This window comes from Phycodurus eques, chromosome 11, assembly GCF_024500275.1.
Source record: "Phycodurus eques isolate BA_2022a chromosome 11, UOR_Pequ_1.1, whole genome shotgun sequence".
In the NCBI taxonomy this organism is placed as follows: Eukaryota; Metazoa; Chordata; class Actinopteri; order Syngnathiformes; family Syngnathidae; genus Phycodurus; species Phycodurus eques.
In genome coordinates this window covers 28,375,757-28,398,851 of record NC_084535.1, presented here as the reverse complement: position 1 = coordinate 28,398,851, position 23,095 = coordinate 28,375,757, and the positions used below count along the sequence as shown (strand labels likewise).

Here is a 23,095-nt window from a genome sequence, read left to right as displayed (position 1 = left end):
CGGTCCTCAGAACTGGGAGGCAGAAGCTCTAACCAGTCGCCCACCGTGCAGCCAATAAAAGGTAATTTGAGCAAATTCCTTTTTTTCAGTTTCAAAAAGGTCGGTGACCCCTGCTGTAATGACAGTGTCGCATTTGTTGCACGGGTCTTATATTTTCGCGTTGAGGTGCTGCGGGTCGTGGCCTAACCCTCAACCCATTCCCATTTTGCAACCTTTTGAAAATGTGGCGGTTCCCCTTCCAAAGCAAGAAATTCAATCAGAGCTCTCTTCTTTTGACGGGCATCTAACAATGACATCATTTCCAAAATGGCTAACAGAAGAAGGACAGGCGTAACTATATATTTTTTTTAATAAACCTTCAGACAAGTCTTTAAACTACAAACCGTGGACATTTAAATTGGGGCAATTAATTTTCGACCGTACCTTGTATTGTCTTAATAGGTTTACTATGACAATTTATGATCTTAATATTCTTGTGTCAGCGAGATATTTGATACAACTCTTGTGCATATATTATTGTGCAAGTGGCCAATCGGCGTCGACACAAAAGTCTAACAATTACGGAAAAGTGTCTGACCTGATAGGCGGTCTGCTTCTGAGGCTTGTGTTCCTCTGACAACAGTTCATGTTCACCCTCACTGTCTGATTCAAACAGGTCGTACCCTCCTGAATGCAGAACTGTTTGTAAAGGAAATACATTGCAGTTTTCTATTCTGGACTACATTAAAGTGTCAATACAATCAGAAATACATGTGCAGTTTCTCAGTGGCGTTGCATGTGCTTGTTATACAGTACCTGTTGCATGGTCCAGCCATGGTTGAGACAAAGCTCTCCTTTTTTCTCTCCGTCCTCATTTCTTGAAAACACAAACACACCCACAAACGCACGCCCGTGCACACACAAAGATATCACACATTGATCATTTTGCACTTGAAAACTATGTGAGTCCCAGGATACACATGTCTATAAACAATGAGTCCCTGCCCTGGAACCATGAGACCCTGCAACGTATCATCATGGAATACAGATACAGCGGAACCTTGATAAAACGGATATCGGATCAAACGGGCCGTCGGGAGTGAACAATGTGTCCCCAAAAAGTTTTCATTTGTCGCTTAAACTGCCGTTGACAAAGTCTGTTCGTTCCAGAATTGGCCGCTGTTGTTTGCTGGGGCTGTGGCGCAATGCAGGCAGAGAATGGGAATCATATATTTCTGGGTCACCGACATACAAGATGACTAGATCCAATTCCAAAAGATGCGCCTCCCGTACCTACGTGGCAGCCATGTCGAATGTGGTGCATTGACGTGGCGGCCATTTGATGACTATTCTATCTCCTGTCTATTGTGCGGAAAGTGCAGCGCAGACAGAGCAAGCGACATGGCTGCGGTGTTAACAAAACACACGTCTCTGCTATTTTTGGTACAATATCAGTTTATTTTCTCAAGTCGGATTTGGAACAATGAAGCACACTAATTCGTCTAGGCTCATAAAAACGACTCGCCGGTGATGTTTTTTTTGTTGTTGTTGTTTTTTTTTTATTTTTCCTGTTCGGCTGTTCGGTCTGCATTAAGAATGTCAACTTGTGTTGTAATTGGGAATGGAGTTGTCTGCCTGTTGACTGAGACTATGCGAGGCACACGGAAACGGTAGGACACCGAGCCGAAAGAAGACGGACACATCTCTACCGTCGGGTTTTTGTCCGTACGTATGCACTCGTGAGTCCTACCTGCGCTTTGACTCGGATTGTCTTCTTCAATCCCTTTATGTCCATCCCTGTACCTCTGCTGTCTGGAGCGGATTCTGTGCATTCTGATAGACATTGAGAGGAAGACAAATTAGGTCTGGCATTGTAAATCGCAAAGCATGCATTCTCGACAGGTAATACAGTATATTTTGACTTTTTACTGTATTATTATGCCGGACAGCTACCAGACAAACTTCAGTGTATGATCATGTTGAACATTTCCCACGATAGATGATCCATTTCCTGATTTGGCTTCAAGAGGAAGTTTGCAATTCCCCCCCCCCCCCCCCCCCCCCCAAATCACTTTTTGCCACATTTGTGAAAACTGTCACATCTGTTTGATTGGCAAGAAACCACCACACCTAAGGAAAAACAACCAATCAGAGAGAGGAGGCATGGCTGACAAGATGTCAATCCTTTCTCGTCCACTCACAGTGGGCACCCCCCTGTGCCCTCGGTCTCGCACTAAAATGAATGACTGAATGTATGAAATGATTGACTCCTCATCAGTCACGCCTTCTTTCACTGATTGGTTCTTTTTCCTTGGGTGTGGAGGCTTCTTACAAATCAAATTATAGGCATAATGAGGCAAGAGAGGGCTGTTTTTTCCTCACAAGATAATTTTATTCATGTAGGCATGACCGTCATCTTATACCGACAGTTTTAATAAATATGACAAAAAGTGTTGGGTTTTTTTTGTTTTTAGGGGAAAATTGGGAACTAAACGCTATGCCTTAACCAATTCAATCAATGTAAATCTGTTAAGCGCTTCCAGTTATTAGTTATCCATACATACAAAGAAAGTTGAACAAATCAGATCAGAAATGAAGTTGTGTGTACCAATGTGAAATGACACAGGGAAAAAGCATTGAACACAGCAACTGGTATTTATTTCATACTTTGTACAAAAGCCTTCGTTTGCAATGACAGCTTCAAGACGCCTCCTCTATGGAGAAACTAGTCGCATGCATTGCTCGGGTGTGATTTTGGTCCGTTCCTCCACACAAGCAGTCTTCAAATCTTGACGGTCCCGTGGGCTTCTTTTATGGAGCTTGAGTTTCAGTTCTTTCCATAGATTTTCGACTGGACTCAAGTCACGTGATTGGCTGGGCAATTCTAGCAGCTTTATTTTTTTTCTTCTTTGAAACCAATTGAGAGTATGTTTTGGACCATTATCCTGATGAAATGTCCACCCTCGTTTCAGTTGCATCGTCCTCTTAGATGGCAGCAGATTTTTGTCAAGAATGTCTCGGTGCATTCGCCCATTCATCCTTCCTTCAGTAATGTGAAGTTAAACAGTACCGTTTGCGGAAAAGTAGCCCCAACGCCATCATGTTCCAAACTCCGATCTTCACTGCTGGTCTGGTGTTTGTGCCATTTCCTTTGCAAACGTGGTGGGCATTATGGCATCCAAACAGTTACATTTTGCTCCCATCACAACAGACTATTTTCCCAGTATTTAACTGGCTTGTCCAAATGTTGTTCAGCCAACTTTAAACAAGTTTTGACATGCTTTTTTTTTCAGGAATTGGGTCCTGCGTGATGAGCGTGCATCCAGGCCACGGCGGCGGAGTGCGTTTACTCACTGTTTTCCTTGTGACCGCAGTACCTGCTAATTCCAGGTCTTTTTGAAGCGCTCCACGGGCGGTCCTTGGCTCTCGGACAACTTTTCTGATTCTTCCTTACACTCCTCTGTCAGAAATCTTGCGAGGAGCGCCTGACCTAGGCAAACTCCTGGTGGAATGATTGGCTTTCCACTTCCGTATTCTGGCCCCAACCGTGCTCACCTGTAATCAATGCCATTATGTTTTGCAACAATCACTTTGCGATGGTGTTGAGAGCGCTCTGCTCTTCCCCATCATGAGATGTGTCTTGACTCACACCTTGGCAATGGGACCTTTTTGTCGGCCATCAATTAGGACTGAACCAGCTCATATTCATTTGCACTGACAAGGGGCTGGATCGCTGTTTGATTATTGATCGATTTGAGGTGTGTCTTGGCTTTCCATGCCTATTTGCACCTCCCTTTCGTCATGTGTTCAATACTTTCTCCCTGTGTCATTTCACACTTTTACACACAACTGAATTTCCGATCTTATTGGTTCTACTTTCTTTGTATGTATGGATGTTACCAACACGTGGTGACGTGTTAGACACATATTTCAGCCGATGTATGTATACGTAAGTATTTTGTGTCACACACTGATCTTTGAACACTTACGATCTCTTGAGCTGGGATAAGGATTTTATCTCAGCCTGTTGGTGTGATTTAATGTTTTTCATTATGGTGGCTTTGAAGAGCTCAAACCCCCTGCAAAGATGTGGATGCCATTAGAAGAACAAAACAATTACCATTGCCTTCACAAACTACAAGAATGCAAAGTAGAAAACAGTTCACAACTTCATGCACAGACATCAAATTATGAAAATGCTCAAGCCGGCCCGCAATAATCACGGAGAACACGATAATGCGCGTGCCAGTAGTTGGTGATATCCCCTTTCAGAAAACAAACGAGGTCATGTCTGATTCGCTTTATCGCATTTGTCTGGGATTAGAACATTACATACAAAGCCCAAAACACTTTTCATGTTTTTCTGGTTACAAAATGCCATTGTCATGTAAAAAAAAAAAAAAAAACCCCAAACCAAAACAAAAACAAAAAAACAGGCCTACAACTTCATATCTGTTTTCTGTTCAGCACTGTAGTGTAAACTGGACCTCTGTTTATGGTGTCTTACCTTGAGGCCTGTTTGCGGAACGCCTGCAATTCTGCTACGACATGAATGAAATAGAAACTGAGGAAAACCCTTCTCTGCAGCAACAGGAAGAGAAAACAAATACTGTCCCAGATGATCCCAGCCTCCTCTATTGGGAGGCTACAGTTCTTGTCACTAATTCGGTTTGCTGGCGAGAAAAACAACAACAACATGCACACGCATACACAATTAAAAATATATTGTGGTCGTCGATCCAGGAGGATTATAATACATTTTAGAGTTTCAAAACAATTCTCCCGTTGCAATGAACTCCAATCAGCTCAAAAGAGGTACAATTTGGACATTTATAAAGTGTATTCATTGTATTGCCCCAAAACTTAAGCAGTTCCAAGTTACAGTCCTGCCTGTTGTCCAAGAAACTCACCAAAATGGAATTTTCTGACAACCTCGAGATGGTCTCCTACCTGGAGTATGTCATTTACATATAATTCCAATGTATTTCTTTAATAGGAGAAACTTTTACATGATGACATGATTCATTAAAAATAGTATTTGAATTATTGGCAGTTATTATCCATCAAAAGGTCATAACTGTTTCGCAGAAAACAAAATCCAAAGTCATATTTTTCAAACTTGTAATGTCCGAACGTGACTTACCGATCGGTGTCCAAAATGTAGTTTCATGATTTGTTTGTTGAAGATGCTCATGACATTTTGGGATTTTTCTCCTATTGCCTAATATGCCTCTCCCATGAAAACTAACACAAATGAATCTTTGTGTCTTCAGAGTTCCTTTTTTTTGGTGGGGGGGTTCTTGTACAAACTGTCCTTCTTTGTCACTCAAGATGTCTTTATGAGACCGGAGAGAGCCTCGTTAGGTTGTTGCAATACACCAGACGGACCCGTGAGCTGAATTGCCAGGATGAGGCAAGCCACTTTGCATTCACACAATAGCAGACAGCAAAATAAATGCCGTTATTTTGAGATGAATTTGTGACAGTGTTGGAATGATTGCGTGTCTTTACCGTGATTACAATTGTATCATGTGTGTAATGGGTTGAATGAGTAGTTCGGATCATTTCTGCACTTTGAAGGGCAACTCATGCAAATCGTGCAACTCCTATGACTTTTATGACACTATTTATGTCTTGAACATTAGGCGCTTTTGTCTTTCCCGTTAAAAAAGAAGAAGAGTACAGTATGTTAATGAGCCCCCACCATTTTTGGTGTGTCAATAAGGATTGCCTTTCCTATGAATGCCTAAAATTGTAAATCATCAATCACTTTTGGGAAATAGGGATTTAAGTGCGGCCGTTTCAACATGGGAGACATTTACCCAAAACTAACAAAATTGCAAAATTAGAATTCATAGATGAAAAGAAAAGCAGAAAGATCATCTGATACAGTCTGGCATTTTGATTGGCCATAAGCGTGTGCGCTATTGCGATTTGCCATTTGTAAATGCGGCCAAACGAGTGGCACTGGTTGGCGACAAATGAAAACTAGTTGCGGAACCCCACACACTGTGCGACACCACTCGTATGCTAGCAAGTATCTGTTTAACTCGGGACCCTGCATGGTCACAAGGAGTCACAAAGAGTCACACAGTTCAAAAATGAGAATAAGAACTTGTGCTCCGACCGTGCAGTGTAAAAGATCAGCCACAATCCAATAATGCTTTACACAAATACCGAGTTGCAAATAACTCCAGGATGATACTTACGATCGTAGTATCCTTTGACTGTACAGACTAAACTAAAGAGTTGGATCATCCAACAAAAGCCCTTCTGCATTTCGAAAACAAACACACATGCCAGAATCTGAAACATACAGAGATACACAATTAATATTGACATGAATCCAAATCGAATATCCAGTCGTGACGGTTTTCTGCAAATACATTTACCCAATAACAGAAAATGGCTACGAAATGGATGGAAAAAGAGAACAAGTAACCTTCGAAATTTGCACTGATTTAGCTGTGACTGAAGGGGAGTGAACGAGCAGCACGTCACTGACTCCCACTACCATTCATCCGGCCATCCTTTTTCCATACCGCTTCTCCTCACAAGGGTCCCGAGCGTGCCGGAGCCTATCCCGGCTATCATCGGGCAGGAGGCGGGGTACGCCCTGAACCGGTCGCCGGCCAATCGCAGTGCACATACAAACACACAGCCATTCGCGCTCACGTTCATACCTACGGACAATTTAGAGTCTTCAGTTAACCTACCACGCATGCTTTTGGGATGTGGGAGGAAACCGGAGTACCTGGAGAAAAGCCACGCAGGCACGGGGAGAACACGCAAACTCCACACAGGCGGGGGCGGGGATTGAACCCGGGTCCGCAGAACTGTGAGGCAGATGTGCTAACCGGTCGTCCGCCGTGCCGACCCCTCCCATTACATGCACCCTAGCTCTGACGAACACCATAAAAGCAGCACATTTGATTCATACTTACTGATAGAATATTTTTTGAGATGATGACTGCCACATTATAGATGATGAGACAATCCCACATGGCAAGACGTGTCCTGGAGGGTTTGACCAATAGTTGGGTCCCAAATAGCAACAAAAAAAAACAAGAGAGAAGGTATCCCAGTCCAAACACCGAGACCCGTGTCGCCCCAGTGAGGAAGACCACTGACAGTACAAACCAGAATAAGTGGCGAAAAACCAAAACCTTAGCCATGTCCAGGTAACACCTGAAAGATGAGGGACACAGGTGACAAAAAATATATACTTTATACAAATTATTCATAAAACAAAAACAAAGTAGGCACAGCTGAAATACTGGACAAGAAATGGAAAAATGAACTGCTCAGTCTTATGAGTTCTTGCAAAGGATTATTACGCTGGGCTACTTGACAAAAACAAAAGTAATGTGAAAGAAATTTGGAAAATATTGAATGGAATCATTCGAAAAGGGAATACAGATACTACCTCCCCTGATCACTTTACAATTAAAGACAGACAGATTACACAAAATTAATGATAGTCGGCGGGTTCAAGAACTTTTTTAGTGGAAGGTGGGTCCTAATCTAGCCAAACAATATGCCTCACTGTTAAGAGAACAAGTGCTTTCAAATACTTGTGCAGTGTGTTGCTACCTTGCGTCTGTTCGCAGAAAGAAGATCAAAGCGTCCACCAATGGTGATACAGTATACTGATATGCATAGAGTTAAGACGGTAGTTGAGGAAATTGCTGATCCATTGACTCACATCTTCTTTTCCTGAGGGTAGCCACAGCATGTCATCTTTTTCTCACCATTTCTCCTCTGGACGTGTCCAAACCATCGAAGTCTGCTCTCTCTAACTTTGTCTCCAAAACATCCAACCTCGGCCGTCCCTCTGATGAGCTCATTTCTAATTTGATCCAACCCGCTCACTCCGAGAGCGAACCTCAACATCTTCATTTCCGCCACCTCCAGCTCTGCTTCCTGTCATCTCTTCAGTGCCACTGTCTCTAATCCGTACATCATGGCCGTCTTCTAAACTTTGCCCTTCATCCTCGCAGAGACTCTTCCGTCACATAACACACCCGACACCTTCCTCCACCCGTTCCAACCTGCTTGGACCCGTTTCTTCACTTCCTGACCACACTCACCATTGCTCTGGACGGTTGACCCCAAGTATTTCAAGTCCTCCACCCTTGCTATCTCTTCTCCCTGTAGCCTCAGTCTGCCCCCTCCGGCCCTCTCATTCTTGCACATATATTCTGTTTTACTTCGGCTAATCTTCATTCCTCTTCTTTCCGGTGCATGCCTCCATCTTTCTAACTGTTCCTCCACCTTCCCCCTGTTTTCACTGCAGCACACAATGTCATCCGCAAACATAGTCCACGGGGATTCCAGTCTAACCTCATCTGTCAACCTATCCATCACCACTGCAAACAGGAAGGGGCTCAGGGCTGATCCCTGATGTAGTCCCACCTCCACCTTAAATTCCTCTGCCACACCTACAGCACACCTCACCATTGTTCTGCTGCCCTCATACATGTCCTATATATTATTCTCACATATTTCTCCCCCACTCCAGACGTCCGCATGTAGTATCACAGTTCCTCTCTGGGTACTCTGTCATTGGCTTTCTCTAGATCTACAAAGAGACAATGTTTCTCCTTCTGACTTTCTCAACATCCTCAAGGCAAATAATGCATCTGTGGTACTCTTTCTCGGCATGAAACCATACTGTTGCTCCCAAATACTCACATCTGTCCTGAGTCTAGCCTCCACTACTCTTTCCCATAACTTCATTGTGTGGCTCATCAACTATATTCCTCAAATGTTCCCACAGCTCTGCACATCACCTTTGTTCTTAAAAATGGGCACCAGCACACTTTTCCGCCATTCCTCAGGCATCTTCTCACCCTCTCGAATTCTGTTGAACAAGCTGGTCAAAAACTCTACAGCCACTTCTCCTAGATGCTTCCATAACTCCACAGGAATGTCATCAGGAACAAGTGCCTTTCCATTTCTCATTCTCTTTAATGCCTCTTCTACTCTTCCTTTTCTCTCATTTTCCTCATTCATCAACTCCTCAATGTATTCTATCCAGCTATTCAGCACACTACTGGCACCAGTCAACACATTTCAATCTCTACCCTTAATCACCCTAACCTGCTGCACATCCTTCCCATCTCTATCCCTCTGTCTGGCCAACCTGTATAGATCCCTTTCTCCTTCTTTAGTGTCCAACCTGGCATACATGTCATCATATGCCTCTTGTTTGGCCTTTGCCACCTCTACCTTCGCCCTACGTCGCATCTCAATGCATTTCTTTCTCATCTCTCCTCGGTCCCACTTCTTCTTAGCTAACCTCTTTTCCTTGTATAATTTCCTGTACTTTGAGGTTCCACCACCAAGTCTCCTTTTCCGCTTTCCTGCCAGAAGCTACACCAAGTACTCTCCTGCCTACCTCTCTGATCACTTTATGTTAATTTATGTTCCTGCCTCTTCTGGAAAAAAGTGTTTGCGACAGCCATTTCCATACTTTTGGCAAAGTCAACCACCATCTATCTGTCCCTTCAAGTTCCTTTCCTGGATGCCGTACTTACCCATCACTTCTTCATCACCCCTTTTTCCTTTTACCAACATGTCCATTACAATCTGCACCAATCAAGACTCTCTCTCTGTCTGGGATGCTCAGAGATAATTCATCTAGTTCCTGCCAGAATTTCTCTTTCACCTCTTCGTCACATCCTACCTGTGGGGCATAACCACTTATCACATTACACACAACACCCTCAATTTGAAGTTTCAGCCTGATCTCTCGATCTGATACGCTTTTCACCTCCAAGACATTCTGAACCAACTCTTCTTTTAAAATAATCCGACTCCATTTCTCTTCCCATCTACACCATGGTAAAATAATTTAAACCCTGCACCTAAACTTCTAGCCTTACTGCCTTTCCACCTGGTCTCCTGGACACACAATAGATCAACCTTTCTCCTAATCATCATGTCAACCAACTCCCGGGACTTTCCTGTCATAGTCCCAACATTCAAAGTCCCCACATTCAGTTCTAGGCTCTGTGCTTTCCTCTTCTCATTCTGCCTAAGAACCCGCTTTCCACGTCTCCTTCATCTTCGACCCACAGTGGCTGAATTTCCTGCAGGTTGACGGCGCCAGTGGCGGACATTGGTAACCCGGGCCACACCCGAACCGGTATGGAATTCTTTGGATGAACGCTCATATTTGTTTGGCAAAGTTTTAAGACGGATGCCCTTCCTGACGCAACCCTCTGTGTTTATCCGGGCTTGGGACCGGCCTACAGTTTGCACTGGCTTGTGCCCCCCATGGGGCTGCATTCCATTGACTCACATCCTGGATGAAATCTATCATTTAAAATTGGGACTAACGATGAGAGTAGAATAAGTAATACCACTGCGCAAGACTGCAGACAAACACCTGTTTACAAATTATAGACCTGTTTCCTTGTTGTTGCAGTTTTCAAAGATTCTTGAAGGATATTTAAAAGAAGACTCAATGATTTCTCCTCTTAATTTGCATCTCAAGAAGAAGGGATATTCCTTCGAGGACAACAACATCCACATTCTGGATAGGGGGGACATACTGTATGTCCAAGTAAAAATGCTGTCTCTAAACAGAGAAGGAGGTTTGAAGTATCACCTTTCGTCTGACTATAGCAATGTCCCGACATCCCTTCCTCAAAAGATTGCTTTCTTCTTCGGGAAGAGTGGCCTTAACGAGCGGTTCTGCCGCAAGGCAACGGCCGATTGGCATGTAGGACGGTCGTTTCCCAAACCCCGGTGGGCAAGAAAACCCAACACCCTATAGTTGACCACCCCCTGGGGACACATCTACTGAGGCATAAATGGGGAGTCTCTCAACCTACCTTCAGTTCGTCAGATCCAGTAATTTAACCTGAGTACACACTAGCTTGTACAGCAGTGCAGCTGCTTTATTGACACAACAACAACTTGTTATTCAGGCACACACACAGAATGGCCGTCATTGCAAAGTTATACAGGAAGTGTAACAAAGTGATGGAATCATAAAAGAATACGTTAAAATGTTATACAAGTAATTTTGGGGGTTATCTGAAAAGAGAGAGTTTTGGTGAGGCAATCTTTCCACCCGATTCCAGCGCTAGATTGAAATTTGTCTTTTAAGTTTTAAAAAAGTGCACAGTGACGTTCTGAACACCCTGTATACTGTCACATAATCAATATATAGAATATATAATAAGTAAGAGCAGGTGAAAAGAAGATTGATAGAATACTGGATTTACCTGCAGTTGACGAAGTTAGGTGCAGGATTAAACAGTCGACCTTCCATCGGATCGGGGTTGTCTGTATTGTCTCCAGCCAGAACCACCCACTCCTCCACGTGCTCACACCTAAACACTTGCCACTGCTGGGATGTACAAATCAGAAGAACAAAGTCCACTGTGGAAGAGAAACAAAGCATTAGGATGAAGCATTATTAACCACTGTCGTAAAGTATTGTAGTGTTAGTATTGTACGACACATTGAAAAATAAAGATATCATCAACAGCTAGACCAACACGAAGGACTGACATGTTTAATGGAATAAAAAGTGCTGTCATATTGGTAAGAAAGACTTAATACATTCTCTTTGTATGGTTAATAATCATAATTATGTTCATTTTGTTATTAAAGCATTGCGTATGTTAGGGGTTGAACCGACCAGTAGACGTTGCCACTCCGCATGACAGTTATAGCTTGAGGTCGACTAATCGCCACTCACGTATTTGGACACGGACGCCTCCCTGAAATCAACAAGTGGTGGGTACACTTAGCAAACTAGCAGTGGGGCCTCAAGTGTGCGTAACGGTAGCACGGTTACTTGTGAAATATGCAAGTCTATCCTAAAATACTGTATGTGTATTGTGCTATGCATGTCCATTTGAACAGGCTAAAGCTAAATGACGGGGAGACGCAATTCCTCACGTCAGTCAATTCACCAAATGCCCTCCTGTAACCATAAAAAGAAGGACATTATATTCTTTGTTTGTTTGTATTCTGCTTACAAAATGAAATGGAGACAAGCCACTGTAGTAAGTTTGTCATGTAAATAAGAACCGGAGTCCGATGTTGTTGCCAGTGCAAGGAGAGAGAGGGGATTGCGTGCCTGGAGCCCTTGAGGTTCTCGAAGACAGTCGGATCTTATCAAAAGCACAACAACAATCCACACAACACAACTGAAAGTTTGCTCCAATAAATTATGGAAAAACATTCCCTCCTCTTTTTTTCAAACGATATACAATGAGTATATACTGTAGCAAGTAGCTACCCTGTAGTTGTGTTGCATGAATTGGTCTTAGAGTTGTACAAATTACATCTGTACCTTGAATGTATCTGAATGTGATTGGATGAGCAAGTGCCTGAATGTGACTGGATGAACAAGTCGGGCAGTGGGGTCTGTGCAGAAACAGTCGAGAGAGTGAGTGAGTGAGGGAGGGAGCGACCTTGTCTTTGAAGACTCGCACAGCATTGTTTTGTTTTTTTTATATTGTCACACACAGTGAGTTGAGACCAAAAACCAAAAAAACGACGTCATCGATGAGTCAACTTCGACTTGACCAACATCACCTTAGCTTCAACTACCAAAAATCTGAAGTCGTTCAACCCCTATTGTTTATGAGAGATGGACATATTTCTTGTAATTACGTGGTACCAGAAAAACAAATCTGAATTGAATTAGTCAGAATAAAGCCCATTTGACTGATGAAGAAATAATGGACAAAAATACACTTGCACACACAGACCCATAAAACAAGTGAACAACCAACTCACCTATCAGGTTTTTGGAGTTAGGCACAGTGTAGAAGTCTGGCAGATAAAGCCATTTAATAAGAGCCGAGTTCATTAAAAGTGGGGTGTTCCACCGCCATGGGTAATCTATAGCAGAAAAATAAAGACAAAACACGACATTTGTAGATGCTTACTACAAGTACAAGTAGACAAAGGAATAACATCGGCAACTGCACTGTTCTTGTTTGTTGAAGACGTTTTTGCCTTTAATCCAAAATAATTCTTCAGTTTTAAATTCAATTATGCCTCGGTGGGTGTGTTCCCTGGGAGTGGTCGACAATAGAGTGTTGTTATTTTTATATTTTTGCCCAGTGTGGTTAGTAAAACGGCCGTCCTGCATACCAATCAGTCGTTCACTCGTCTTGTGGCAAAGCAGCTCACTCTTCCCGTTGAATGAGGCAATCGAGGGGCTTTTTAACCACCTCTGTGACCTCAACCCCAGAGATAGGAGACCGCCCCCTCAGAGATCCCAGACTCTGCTCCCTCACGGGAAGGCGTGTCGGTGGAATTGAGGAGGTCTTCGAAGTATTCTCCCCACCGGCTCACAACGTCTCGAGTCGAGGTCAGCAGCGCCCCATCCCCACGATACACAGTGTTGATGGTGCACTGCTTCCCCCTCCTGAGACGCCGGATGGTGGACCAGAATTTCCTCAAAGCCATCCGGAAGTCGTTCTCCGTGGCCTCACCGGAATCCTCCCACCCCAGAGTTTTTTTTCCTCCACGACCACTAAAGCTCCATTCCGCTTGGCCAGCCGCTACCCATCAGCTGCCTCAGGACTCCCACAGACCAAAAAGGCCCGATAGGACTCCTTCTTCAGCTGAACATGGGCCGCTATTATTATAATTATTTTTTGTATTGTTATTATTATTATTATCACTCCTGATGGCAAAGGTTCAATGCTGGAGTAGAAAAATATCCATTACTCTTTTATGGGGGAAAATACATTCAAAACAGCCTCCTGGAATAAGTTCCATAAGTTGTATTTTAATTCATGCAAATCATGTTATAGATGTACTTAATATTGTACTTATGTATCAACTCCATAAAGGCTCACCTTTACAAAGAACAGGTGGTATACCCACACACAGTATATATTGATAGATCATGAAGATGGCCAGAAAGACACAATATCTTGGCCATATCCTTGCAATAGCTGCCCGACGTCGCCTCACCAAGATGGCTACCAACCAACAACCATGGATTATCACCAAGAAGTTCATCCGTTGTCCAATCACATTCACAGTCATCAGGAAGCATATCTTAAAATAAAAAAAGAATATTCTTGAGATGAACTGCGATATAATAAAAAAGCTCTGAAAAAAGGTTTCAGAGACAGACTCTCATCAAAACTCTTCATTCTTTTGAACCACAGCTCGCACAATAAACGTCATCGAAGTCATTGTGAACAAGTTAATTCACGATATATCTCTGTCACCTCTAATCCAAACTTGTAGAAAGTGTAGTTCAGCAGGTACTTGAAGCAGGGTATGAGGCCTTGGTCTAAAGTGTTCCTCGTGACTTCTGGGAACAGAGCAGGTATGTTTGAGGGAGATCGTTGCAGCTGACGATAGTGGTGGGCCTGGTGACGATACACCGTCGCCTCGAACACCAACAACAGCAGCACTACTAAATGGTTCTGCAGAAACAAGTCAATATTGAATGAAACTATTTGAATGCCAAAAATGGTGATAGCTAGCTGCTATCACATCACATCACATCACATCATTAGCTGGCAAAAAAAGACATCCATACAGTATACATGAAAATATTGCTAGTAGTTGTTTAATGTGCAACAGTGTATTGTGTTTGAAGCTGCTTATCTTTTTTTAAATTATTATTTGGTCCGACAATCACACAGAGCAAGGAGGAGGTTTTGGTTATTACCTACAATATGAGACTCAAAATATTTGAATATGTTTTCTTTGCAGTGATGTGATCAGGCCCAGTATTATTTTGGCTGTAAAATCTACCTCTGGAGGATAGATCCAATGTGACCTATGCCGAGATTTCTTTAAATATCAGCTCCATGTTGATTTTAACAGACCTTTGACAGAATGTGCCACACATGTCAAATGTAGCCTGTGTGGTAGACAGGCTACATTTGGCCAGACAGGCTAAATTAGGTAGACAGGCTTTAGCCCTGACCATAGACATACGGTCAGGGCTAAAGTTAGTCAGTATTTTAGGCTCACTATACCTTGCTATAGTCCAGTACCGTAGGTTCCTTCCTGACGCCAAACCATTTGGCAGGGTCCACTGGTCCCTTATACAGGGATGAGTTCATTATTTCCATTTTTGAAAGGTTGGTTTCATTTAAAAGTGGCTGTTAGGAAAGAAGAAAGAAACTGTTAAGCAAGACAACCGACAACTTTGAACCCCATCTACCAAACAAAACCTGGGAAGCATTGTGTCACCTTTTACCTTAGCTTTTACCTAGCTCCGTTTTTCAAAATGTTCGTTCCTTTCAATAAAAAAAGAAATAACCTCAGAAAGTTGATAGAAAAAAATATACATTTTACAGAGCGTTTTTCTTTCTTTTACTCAAAGACACTTGACATATAAAATACCAAAATCATCTCAAACAATAAAAAAAAAAGACAAAGGTTTACAGAAAAGGTTGGTTTTGAGGGGTTATTTGAAAGTGGGGGGATCTGAACAGCCAAAGTAAGGGTATGTTCCAGAGAGTGGGGGCAGAGATAGAGAGAGCTCTGTCCCCCCTAGTTCCCTTAATGATCTGGTGAGGTGGAGAGAGGAGGTTGGCATCAGAGGATCTAAGGCTTCAAGAGGGAGCGTGGTGGTGGAGGAGGTCAGGGAGGTAGGAGGGGCCCAGATTATGGAGGGCTTTGTGAGTGAGAAGAAGGACTTTGAACTGGATGCGTCGGGGAATTGGGAGCCAGTGGAGTTTCTGGAGGACGGGGGTGAGGTGTTCACAGTAATGGATATGGGTGATCAAACGGACAGCTGAGTTCTGGATATACTTTGGTTTATTGAGACAGGATGCTGTTCCAATTGTCAAGCATGGATCATGATTTCAGCTGCAGAGAAGGAGAGTGATGAACAAAGACAGGAAAAGTTCCTGAGGTGAAAGAAAGCTGTTTTTGTGACGTGGCTGATGTGTGGCTCTTGAAGAATAGGCCGGTGTCAAAGATCACTCCAACGGTGCAGATTTGTGGGGAGGGGAGCAAGGTAATTTTCTTGATGGAGAGGTAGAAGCTATTGGAGCATTTGATAAGGGATATAAACAAATGATTAACATAATAGATTTTTGCAGTTGAGCTGAAGTAAGTTGGTTTGCATCCCGAATTTGATAAAGGTGAGGCAGTTGGTTAAAGTGGAGTAGGTTAAGGAGTTGATGGATTTGGTGGCGATGTAAATCTGGACGTCATCGGCAGAGGAAATTGAGGCCATGATGACAAATGACGTTTCAGAGGGGGAGGATGTCGAGGATGAACAAAAGAGGACCAAGCACTGGGCCCTGGGGGATGCCTTGAGACAGAGGAACAGGAGATGAGGTGCAGTTGTTCAATAAATTGCAGTTAAATAAATTGTTTTCTCTTGGAGAGATATGATTTGAACCAGGAGAGGGTAGCACTATTGTTGTTCAGGGAGGTTTGGAGGTGGTTGAAGAGAATGTTGTGGATTATGGTATCAAATACTGCAGTCAGGTTGAGGCGGATGAGGATCCTGAGGTGTCCAGAATCTCAGGAGAAGGGGAGATCACTGTTGATTTTAAGGAAGGCTGTTTCTGTGCTCTGTTGTGATTGGAAGCCAGACTGAGAATATGGTCCAGTGTGCAGAAGGGGGGTCTTCATGTTGGGCATGAATTTGGAGCGGTCTTAAGGCTGAGAGGTGAGGGGAACTCGGTCGGGGAAGGACAGAGGAAAACATGGAACATGGAGAATGTTGCGACTAAGAGATTGCTCAATCTCATTTGATCTTGGAAATAGCTTAAAAGGTGCCCATTTATGCCTGTTTTACTGTTTAATTTTTTATTTATAAAGTATTTATTTTTATAATCTTTGATGTCCTTATATCTGGTTTGCATGACAATTTTGGTTGGTCTTTTTTCAAAGTATTCTAGGTGGTCTTTCCTGCTTGGCATTTGAGACGGTCACATTTCTCATCATACGACATGCAAATGAGCTTTGCTCTGATGAGATCACGCATTTTCCCGAATTTAAATATGGAAAACCGCTTGGGTCTGACTGGTCCACATCACTGCGTTTGCTAGATATGTTAGGGATGCAAGGGATGACATCTGAGTTTCGTCATGGGAGTCGTACTCGAGCGGCTCCAATTACCGGAGACAAATTCCTTGTGTGTTTTTTGGACATACTCGGCAAATAAAGATGATTCTGATTCGGATACTGCACTCAGATACATGTCCGATTTCTATTGACATATGAACGAGGCCTGAGTCAGATATGATGAAAATGGAATTGTATTGTGCACATTGACATGAAAAAAATCTGATACGTCATATTGGACAAAAATATCTGAATTGACCTGCAGTGGGAACATAGCCTTAGACTTTCTTCAGCTTCCCCTTGCAGACTCTCCCTCACCCTATCCGTGGCTGTCACTGTCCTCTGTCACTGCCTGTCCTCCTTGGCTTTTTGCCGCTCCTCCACCTGTTTCTCAGTCACAGCGGACTCAGGAATGCGAACGTCACGTTAGGAGGTGGTGGAGGCTGTCTCACGAACGTGTCAGAGATTTGTCTACAGGGATCTGGAAACGTGCCTGTCTTTGCAGGCTGCAGCATTGTGTTCTGCTTCCTTGAGTCTCGTTCCACAGTGCACTGATCTTGGCCGGCGGCGGTGAAACGCACATGCCCCTCGATATGAATAGGTCGATGAACGTCGTCTTTCCCAACATGGCTGCCACGTAGATAGGTTGCTTACCCGGGCTGCTGCAGCACGCTGGTGTATCTACTCTTCGTATAAAACTGCCCTCTGAAAAAGTGCAGGGGACATGTCCCCTCTGTCCCCCCATAAATTACACCGATGCAATGTGGTGTATTCATAGTACATACAGTTTATACTGTACATATGTCAACGGTGAAATTAAATATGACGTGCATGTGACAAGTATTGGTTAGCAGGTAAGCAAGTGCATGCGAGACTTACCAAACTGCAGTTGTTGGAGTACTCAGTAGGGCTCACAACACTAAGCTGGTACAGCATTTTACACATGATGATGACACACACCCAAATTGTGGACAGACTGGAAGCCATCGGTCTGAAGCGACTAAATGGCATGGCCAAAGACCACAGCACCACCAGGACCAGGTTAAACACAGATGGCTATAACGAACAGAAAACAAAAAGACTTGGGTTGAATGCATTTTTAATATTATTGCTGGTCCTAGGATGGCCTTTTGTAAACAGCTTTTCCCCTGAAGCCTCAATTCGCTATATTGCCTGCACAAGCAATCTGTCACGCAGGCATGGACCGGAACCCCCCACCCCCCAAAAAAGGCTTTTGTTTTAACCATTTAATATTAACAGTGGCTAATTTATGTACAGCATTTTACTTGATGACTATTAAGCATTTTAAAATCTGACTTCAAAAATGTCATTGCATCGCAGCGTCCAGATTTCGTTCGACTTTGGAGGTTCCATAGCAGTTACAGTACCTAATGTTTGTCGTATTATGCATCGCTCATTAAGTCTGCCGAATAAGCAGTGGTACAAGATACAACTTTACATGACTGTTAAAACAAAGTAGATCTAGTTGACTGTTGGTGTGTAAAGCTCAAAATCATTTCAAATCAGGTGTGTAGGATGCGTTCCATAATCGGATTTTAGTTCGCCAACATCCAGTTTTCTCTGCTTACCTCTTCAAGTGCAACCCACACAGCGTAGAACGCCACCATTTTAATGATGTGAAGCTCCAGAAGAGTCCAGAGAATGACTTGACCTTTGGTGATCATGTCTGAGAACTTTTTGAACAGAACCAGTAATCTGTCCATCACCAGACCCCACTTGCTGGGCAGAAATTCCGCTGGAAATAAAAGGAAACGGGTCAGAAATAATTCGGAAAAGAAGGATGATTCAAAACATCCAACAGAAAAAATATTTCCCAGAGACAAGAGGAAGCTACACTTTATCATGCAATGTCACTATTGATGGACACAGAATATCAAACTACGCTTATCAAAACACACTTATTTTAGTGCTCCTTTTCCTCGTTATGCTGCAATGGGGGAATTGAGAAGTGGTACACACATATGCATAAAGTTGATCTATAAATGACAAAAGGGGAGAAAAACAGATCAAAACGAGTGACGAATGGGAAGCTACTGAAAGAAAGAGGCATGCAGGACCAGAAGAGAAAAAGAAGCAGGGGTCGGTCAACAGATGGGGACAACAGCGTTTTGGGCGTGTGCCATTTTAAATGTGTAACATTATCCTACAGATTTAAACTTTAGTTAACGACAGTGTGTCGAATGTGTCTCATGGCATTTTGCCTTGCGTTTTGTTTTGATGATGTGATTTCAAACATAATATATACACTATACTGTATGTACATTAAATATCTCACTGTATTGAGTCATGGACGTCATCAGGTGCTGCTTTTTCAGGCTTCTGATTGGCCAAAATGTGCCTGAGAGCTGACAAAGGTATTGTCATGTGGATAAAGATTGAGTTGAATGACCTCACCACCTGAACACCCCACATGATGTCATTTCCTCAATCAAAATTGGCAAAGTTGCAAACCAATCAAAAACAGCTTCAGCCCCATTTATGCATTGTGCGTACAAAAGACGAAGAAAAAACAACCCACACACTTTAGGCTTCATATCCTCTCAGAGAACGGCAAAGGACATGTGCTAGCCAGGTACCAAAGAAATGGTAGATTGTAAGACTGCAGACAAAGGCAAAGAAATGTTATAGAATCCTGGTGACCCTACAATAAAGAGATGTGTCAAATGGATTCCCCATGATACATTCAATAGTTGTGCTACAGCTGTCAGGATGGCGTGAGAGAGGCTGATTGAAAGAAATATCAATCAGGCTTATTGAAGTCCAAGCATAGACAAACAGATCGAAACCAAATATCAACATAAAAATACGGTATATCGATAACCAATATCCCAATGGAAGCACAACATTTTTCGTGTCAGTGCTTTAGATGCAGTTTGGCATCGATCTTTTAAGGTCGTAGAATTATGAGGGGCTGTCAGTATTGACAAAGTATTGTCCCCCCCTTCTCAAATCCTTACATTTTTGCATAGTTTGCTTCCCCACTTTAATGTTTAAGATCATCAAACGAATGTAAATATCAGAATTGTTTGAATTCAGCAAAAAATGGAGGGCTTTCCAGCATGAACGGCCTTTTTAAGCATTCAAGCCTGGACTCTGACTAGGCCACGACAAAACCATTTTCCTTTTCTTAAGCCATTCAGAAGTTGACTTGCTGGTGTGCTTTGGATCGTTAATCCTGCTGCAGAACCCAAGTGGGTTTCAGCTTGAGGTCACAAACTGATGGCTGAACATTCTCCTTCAGGATTTTCTGTCAGAGCAGAATTTGCGGTTCCATCAATCACAGCAAGTTGTCCAGGTCCTGAAGGAGCGAAGCAGCCCAAGACCATCACACTACCACCACCATGTTTGACGATTGGTATGATGTTCTTTTTCTGAAATGCAGTGCTACATTTATGGCAGATGTAACGAGACACACACCCTCCAAAACGCTCAACTTTCATCTTCATCCATCCATCCATTTTCTGTACTGCACATCCTCACTACGGTCACCGGCATGCTGCAGCCTATCCCAGCTGTCTTTGGGCGGGAGGCGGGTTTTACCCTGAACCGGTCGCCAGCCAATCGCAGGGCACATAGAAACAAACAACCATTCGTGCTTACATTCACACCTATGGGCAATTTAGAGTCTTCAATGAACCTACCACGCATGTGTTTGGGATGTGGGAGGAAACCGGAGTACCCGGAGAACACCCACGCAGGCAAGAGGATAACATGCAAACTCCACACAGGCGGGGCCGGGGTTTGAAGCCCAGTCCTCAGAACTGTGAGGCAGATGTGCTAACGCCTTTCAGTCGGCCACCGTGCCGCCACTTTCATCTCGTCAGTCCACATAATATACACCCAAAAGTCATGGGAATCATTCAGGTGGTGTTGTTTTGTTTTTTGTTTTTTCCAAAAGTAAGACAAGCCTTTATGTTCTTTTTGGTAAGCAGTAGTTTTCGCCTTGAAGCTCTGCCGTGGCATCCATTTTTGCCCAGTTTCTTCCTTGTTTTTGTGTCATGAACACGTACATTAAACTGAGGCAAGGAAGGCCTGCAGTTCTTTGGAAGTTGTCCTGAGTTCCTTTGTGGCTTCCTGGAGCAGTCATTGCTGTTCTCTTGAGGTAATCTTTGTAGGCCGGCCACTCCACACTGTTTCTGTCTTATATTAACATTCTCTTAAACTATTAATATTAAATATTAAAGTGGGGAAACTACGCAAAAATATAAGAATTTGAGAAGGGGGCCAATACTTTTCACAGCACTGTAAGTAATGAACATAATTTAATTTAACCTACTAATATTATTTTTCCTGAAAGGTTCAATACTTGTTTGAATGTTTACTTAAAATAAGATTTATTTAAGCCTGTACTCTTCCTGTCAGCCATTTTGGAAATGACATAATTTTTGGATGCCTGTGAGAAGCAGAGAGCTGTGATTGAATTTCTTGCTTTGGAAGGGGAACCACCACTAAACATTTTCAAAAGGTTGCAAAATGAGTATGGAAATTTGTAATAGGCTACAACACAGCAAAAAGTTGTTGTCCAGGTTCAAAGGCGAAGAACAAGAGACTTCTTTGAGTGACCTCCGCGACATAAAACCAGGCAGGCAGGCAGGCAGGCAGGCAGGCCATCTTCAGCGGTTAATCCTGGGAATAGCACTCGGGTCGACGCATTGATCAGAGAAGATTATAGATCGCTATATCGCCGCTGAGGACCGTCGGTGCGGGGGTGCTGCCGGCCGTTTGCCTTGGTAGCTGTCTTGGTGTTGGCATGGACGTGTTTTGTGGTTTCGCTAGCCCAGTTGACTGGGAGTTGGCTTCACTGGGGTTCCGTGGGGTGTGAGCTGGGGCTCGGGGCCCGTCGGGCGCTGCACGTTATTATGGAGGCCTCCTTTGCGCGGTATGGTCTTGTTCCGGGTGTTGCGCTGGGGCGGCTGGTCATGGTTGGGGCGTGCTTGGGGAGTTGGCGCGTTTTCGTGCGCGTTCTTCTCTGTTGGTTTTCGCCGCTTCTTCTTCGGGGTGGGCGGACTGTGGCCTTGGGCCTGGTATTTTGGGGTTTGGGCAGTTCCGGGGGGCCAGGGCGTCGGTCCCGGTTCTGGCCGGTTCTTCCTTGATATGCCGGCTCAGCAACTCCGTACACCAGTTGACTAACATGCATGTGATATGGTGTTAATTCACTAATAAGTTCGATAGAAACACGATAGACTTAAATTACTTGTGCTGGAATCACTTATAACAACACAGGTTAGCAAAACTGTACCAGCACAAAGGCATAAAAATCCACCATTCTGCAAGGCCATGCAGCTGAACAGGACAGGTTTAAAAATTGTGTGGTTTTTTTTTAAAGTAGCGATGAAATCCTCACTTTTTGGGCTGTATTTTTATGCGTGTATTGCCTTTCTATTGCAATAAAGCTAATAAAGCTAGAGGAAAATTGGGCTCATTACTTTTTGACTTCCCATCGTAGATACTAGCACGTCTCACTAATAGATTAACACAAACAAACCTCTGAATACATTTTGGGGGGACAAAAACCTTTCTAACACATTTTTAACCAATTTAAAAAATGCAGTAGTTTAGTATTTTGACAAAATGAGATCAAATACTTTTTTTTATACCTTTATTGTCCGATTCATCGATAATATCGGTTAACACTTCTTCCAAGTCGGAGACCATTCCAACATGAGTTGAACCGGTCTGGTCACAGCTGCGTTTTCTGGAGGCAGAAGAAAATATACATATTATAGGAGGGAGAAAACTATGGACGCACAGACTAACCCCCCCTCCCCATTTTCATGTCCAGAGTCAGCAGTTCATTTACATTTGAAATGATAATTCCTTCAAGGACAACAATGTCAAAACAGGAAAGGAGCGAAGGAAGCAATCTATGTCAAACCGGAACGGCCCTTTCTTAACACGGGAGGAGGTTTGCGACTTCACCTGTTGTCAGCGTAAAACAACGTCCTGTCATCCCTCCCTCAAAGATTTTCTCCCAAGCTGAGTAATGTGGCCTCTCACAAGCCATTTGCCACCAGCAACGGACATTATGCAAAACAGTCGTTCACCAGTCACTCCTGCTAACAAT

At 43.3% G+C, this 23,095-nt stretch overlaps 1 protein-coding gene across 1 annotated transcript in view; it reads right to left on the bottom strand.

The window, feature by feature from the left end:
* The window catches only part of piezo1 (piezo type mechanosensitive ion channel component 1 (Er blood group)), a 190,040-nt gene that overhangs the window by 66,425 nt on the left and 100,520 nt on the right, over window positions 1-23,095 (bottom strand). The window contains 16 exon segments of the mRNA XM_061691070.1: window positions 578-678; window positions 796-823; window positions 825-856; window positions 1,730-1,812; window positions 3,969-4,058; window positions 4,487-4,652; window positions 6,189-6,285; window positions 6,924-7,167; window positions 11,217-11,373; window positions 12,745-12,849; window positions 13,818-14,022; window positions 14,199-14,399; window positions 14,961-15,086; window positions 17,890-18,066; window positions 18,600-18,766; window positions 22,629-22,726. Of these exon segments, the coding sequence (XP_061547054.1) occupies window positions 578-678; window positions 796-823; window positions 825-856; window positions 1,730-1,812; window positions 3,969-4,058; window positions 4,487-4,652; window positions 6,189-6,285; window positions 6,924-7,167; window positions 11,217-11,373; window positions 12,745-12,849; window positions 13,818-14,022; window positions 14,199-14,399; window positions 14,961-15,086; window positions 17,890-18,066; window positions 18,600-18,766; window positions 22,629-22,726 (2,077 nt within the window).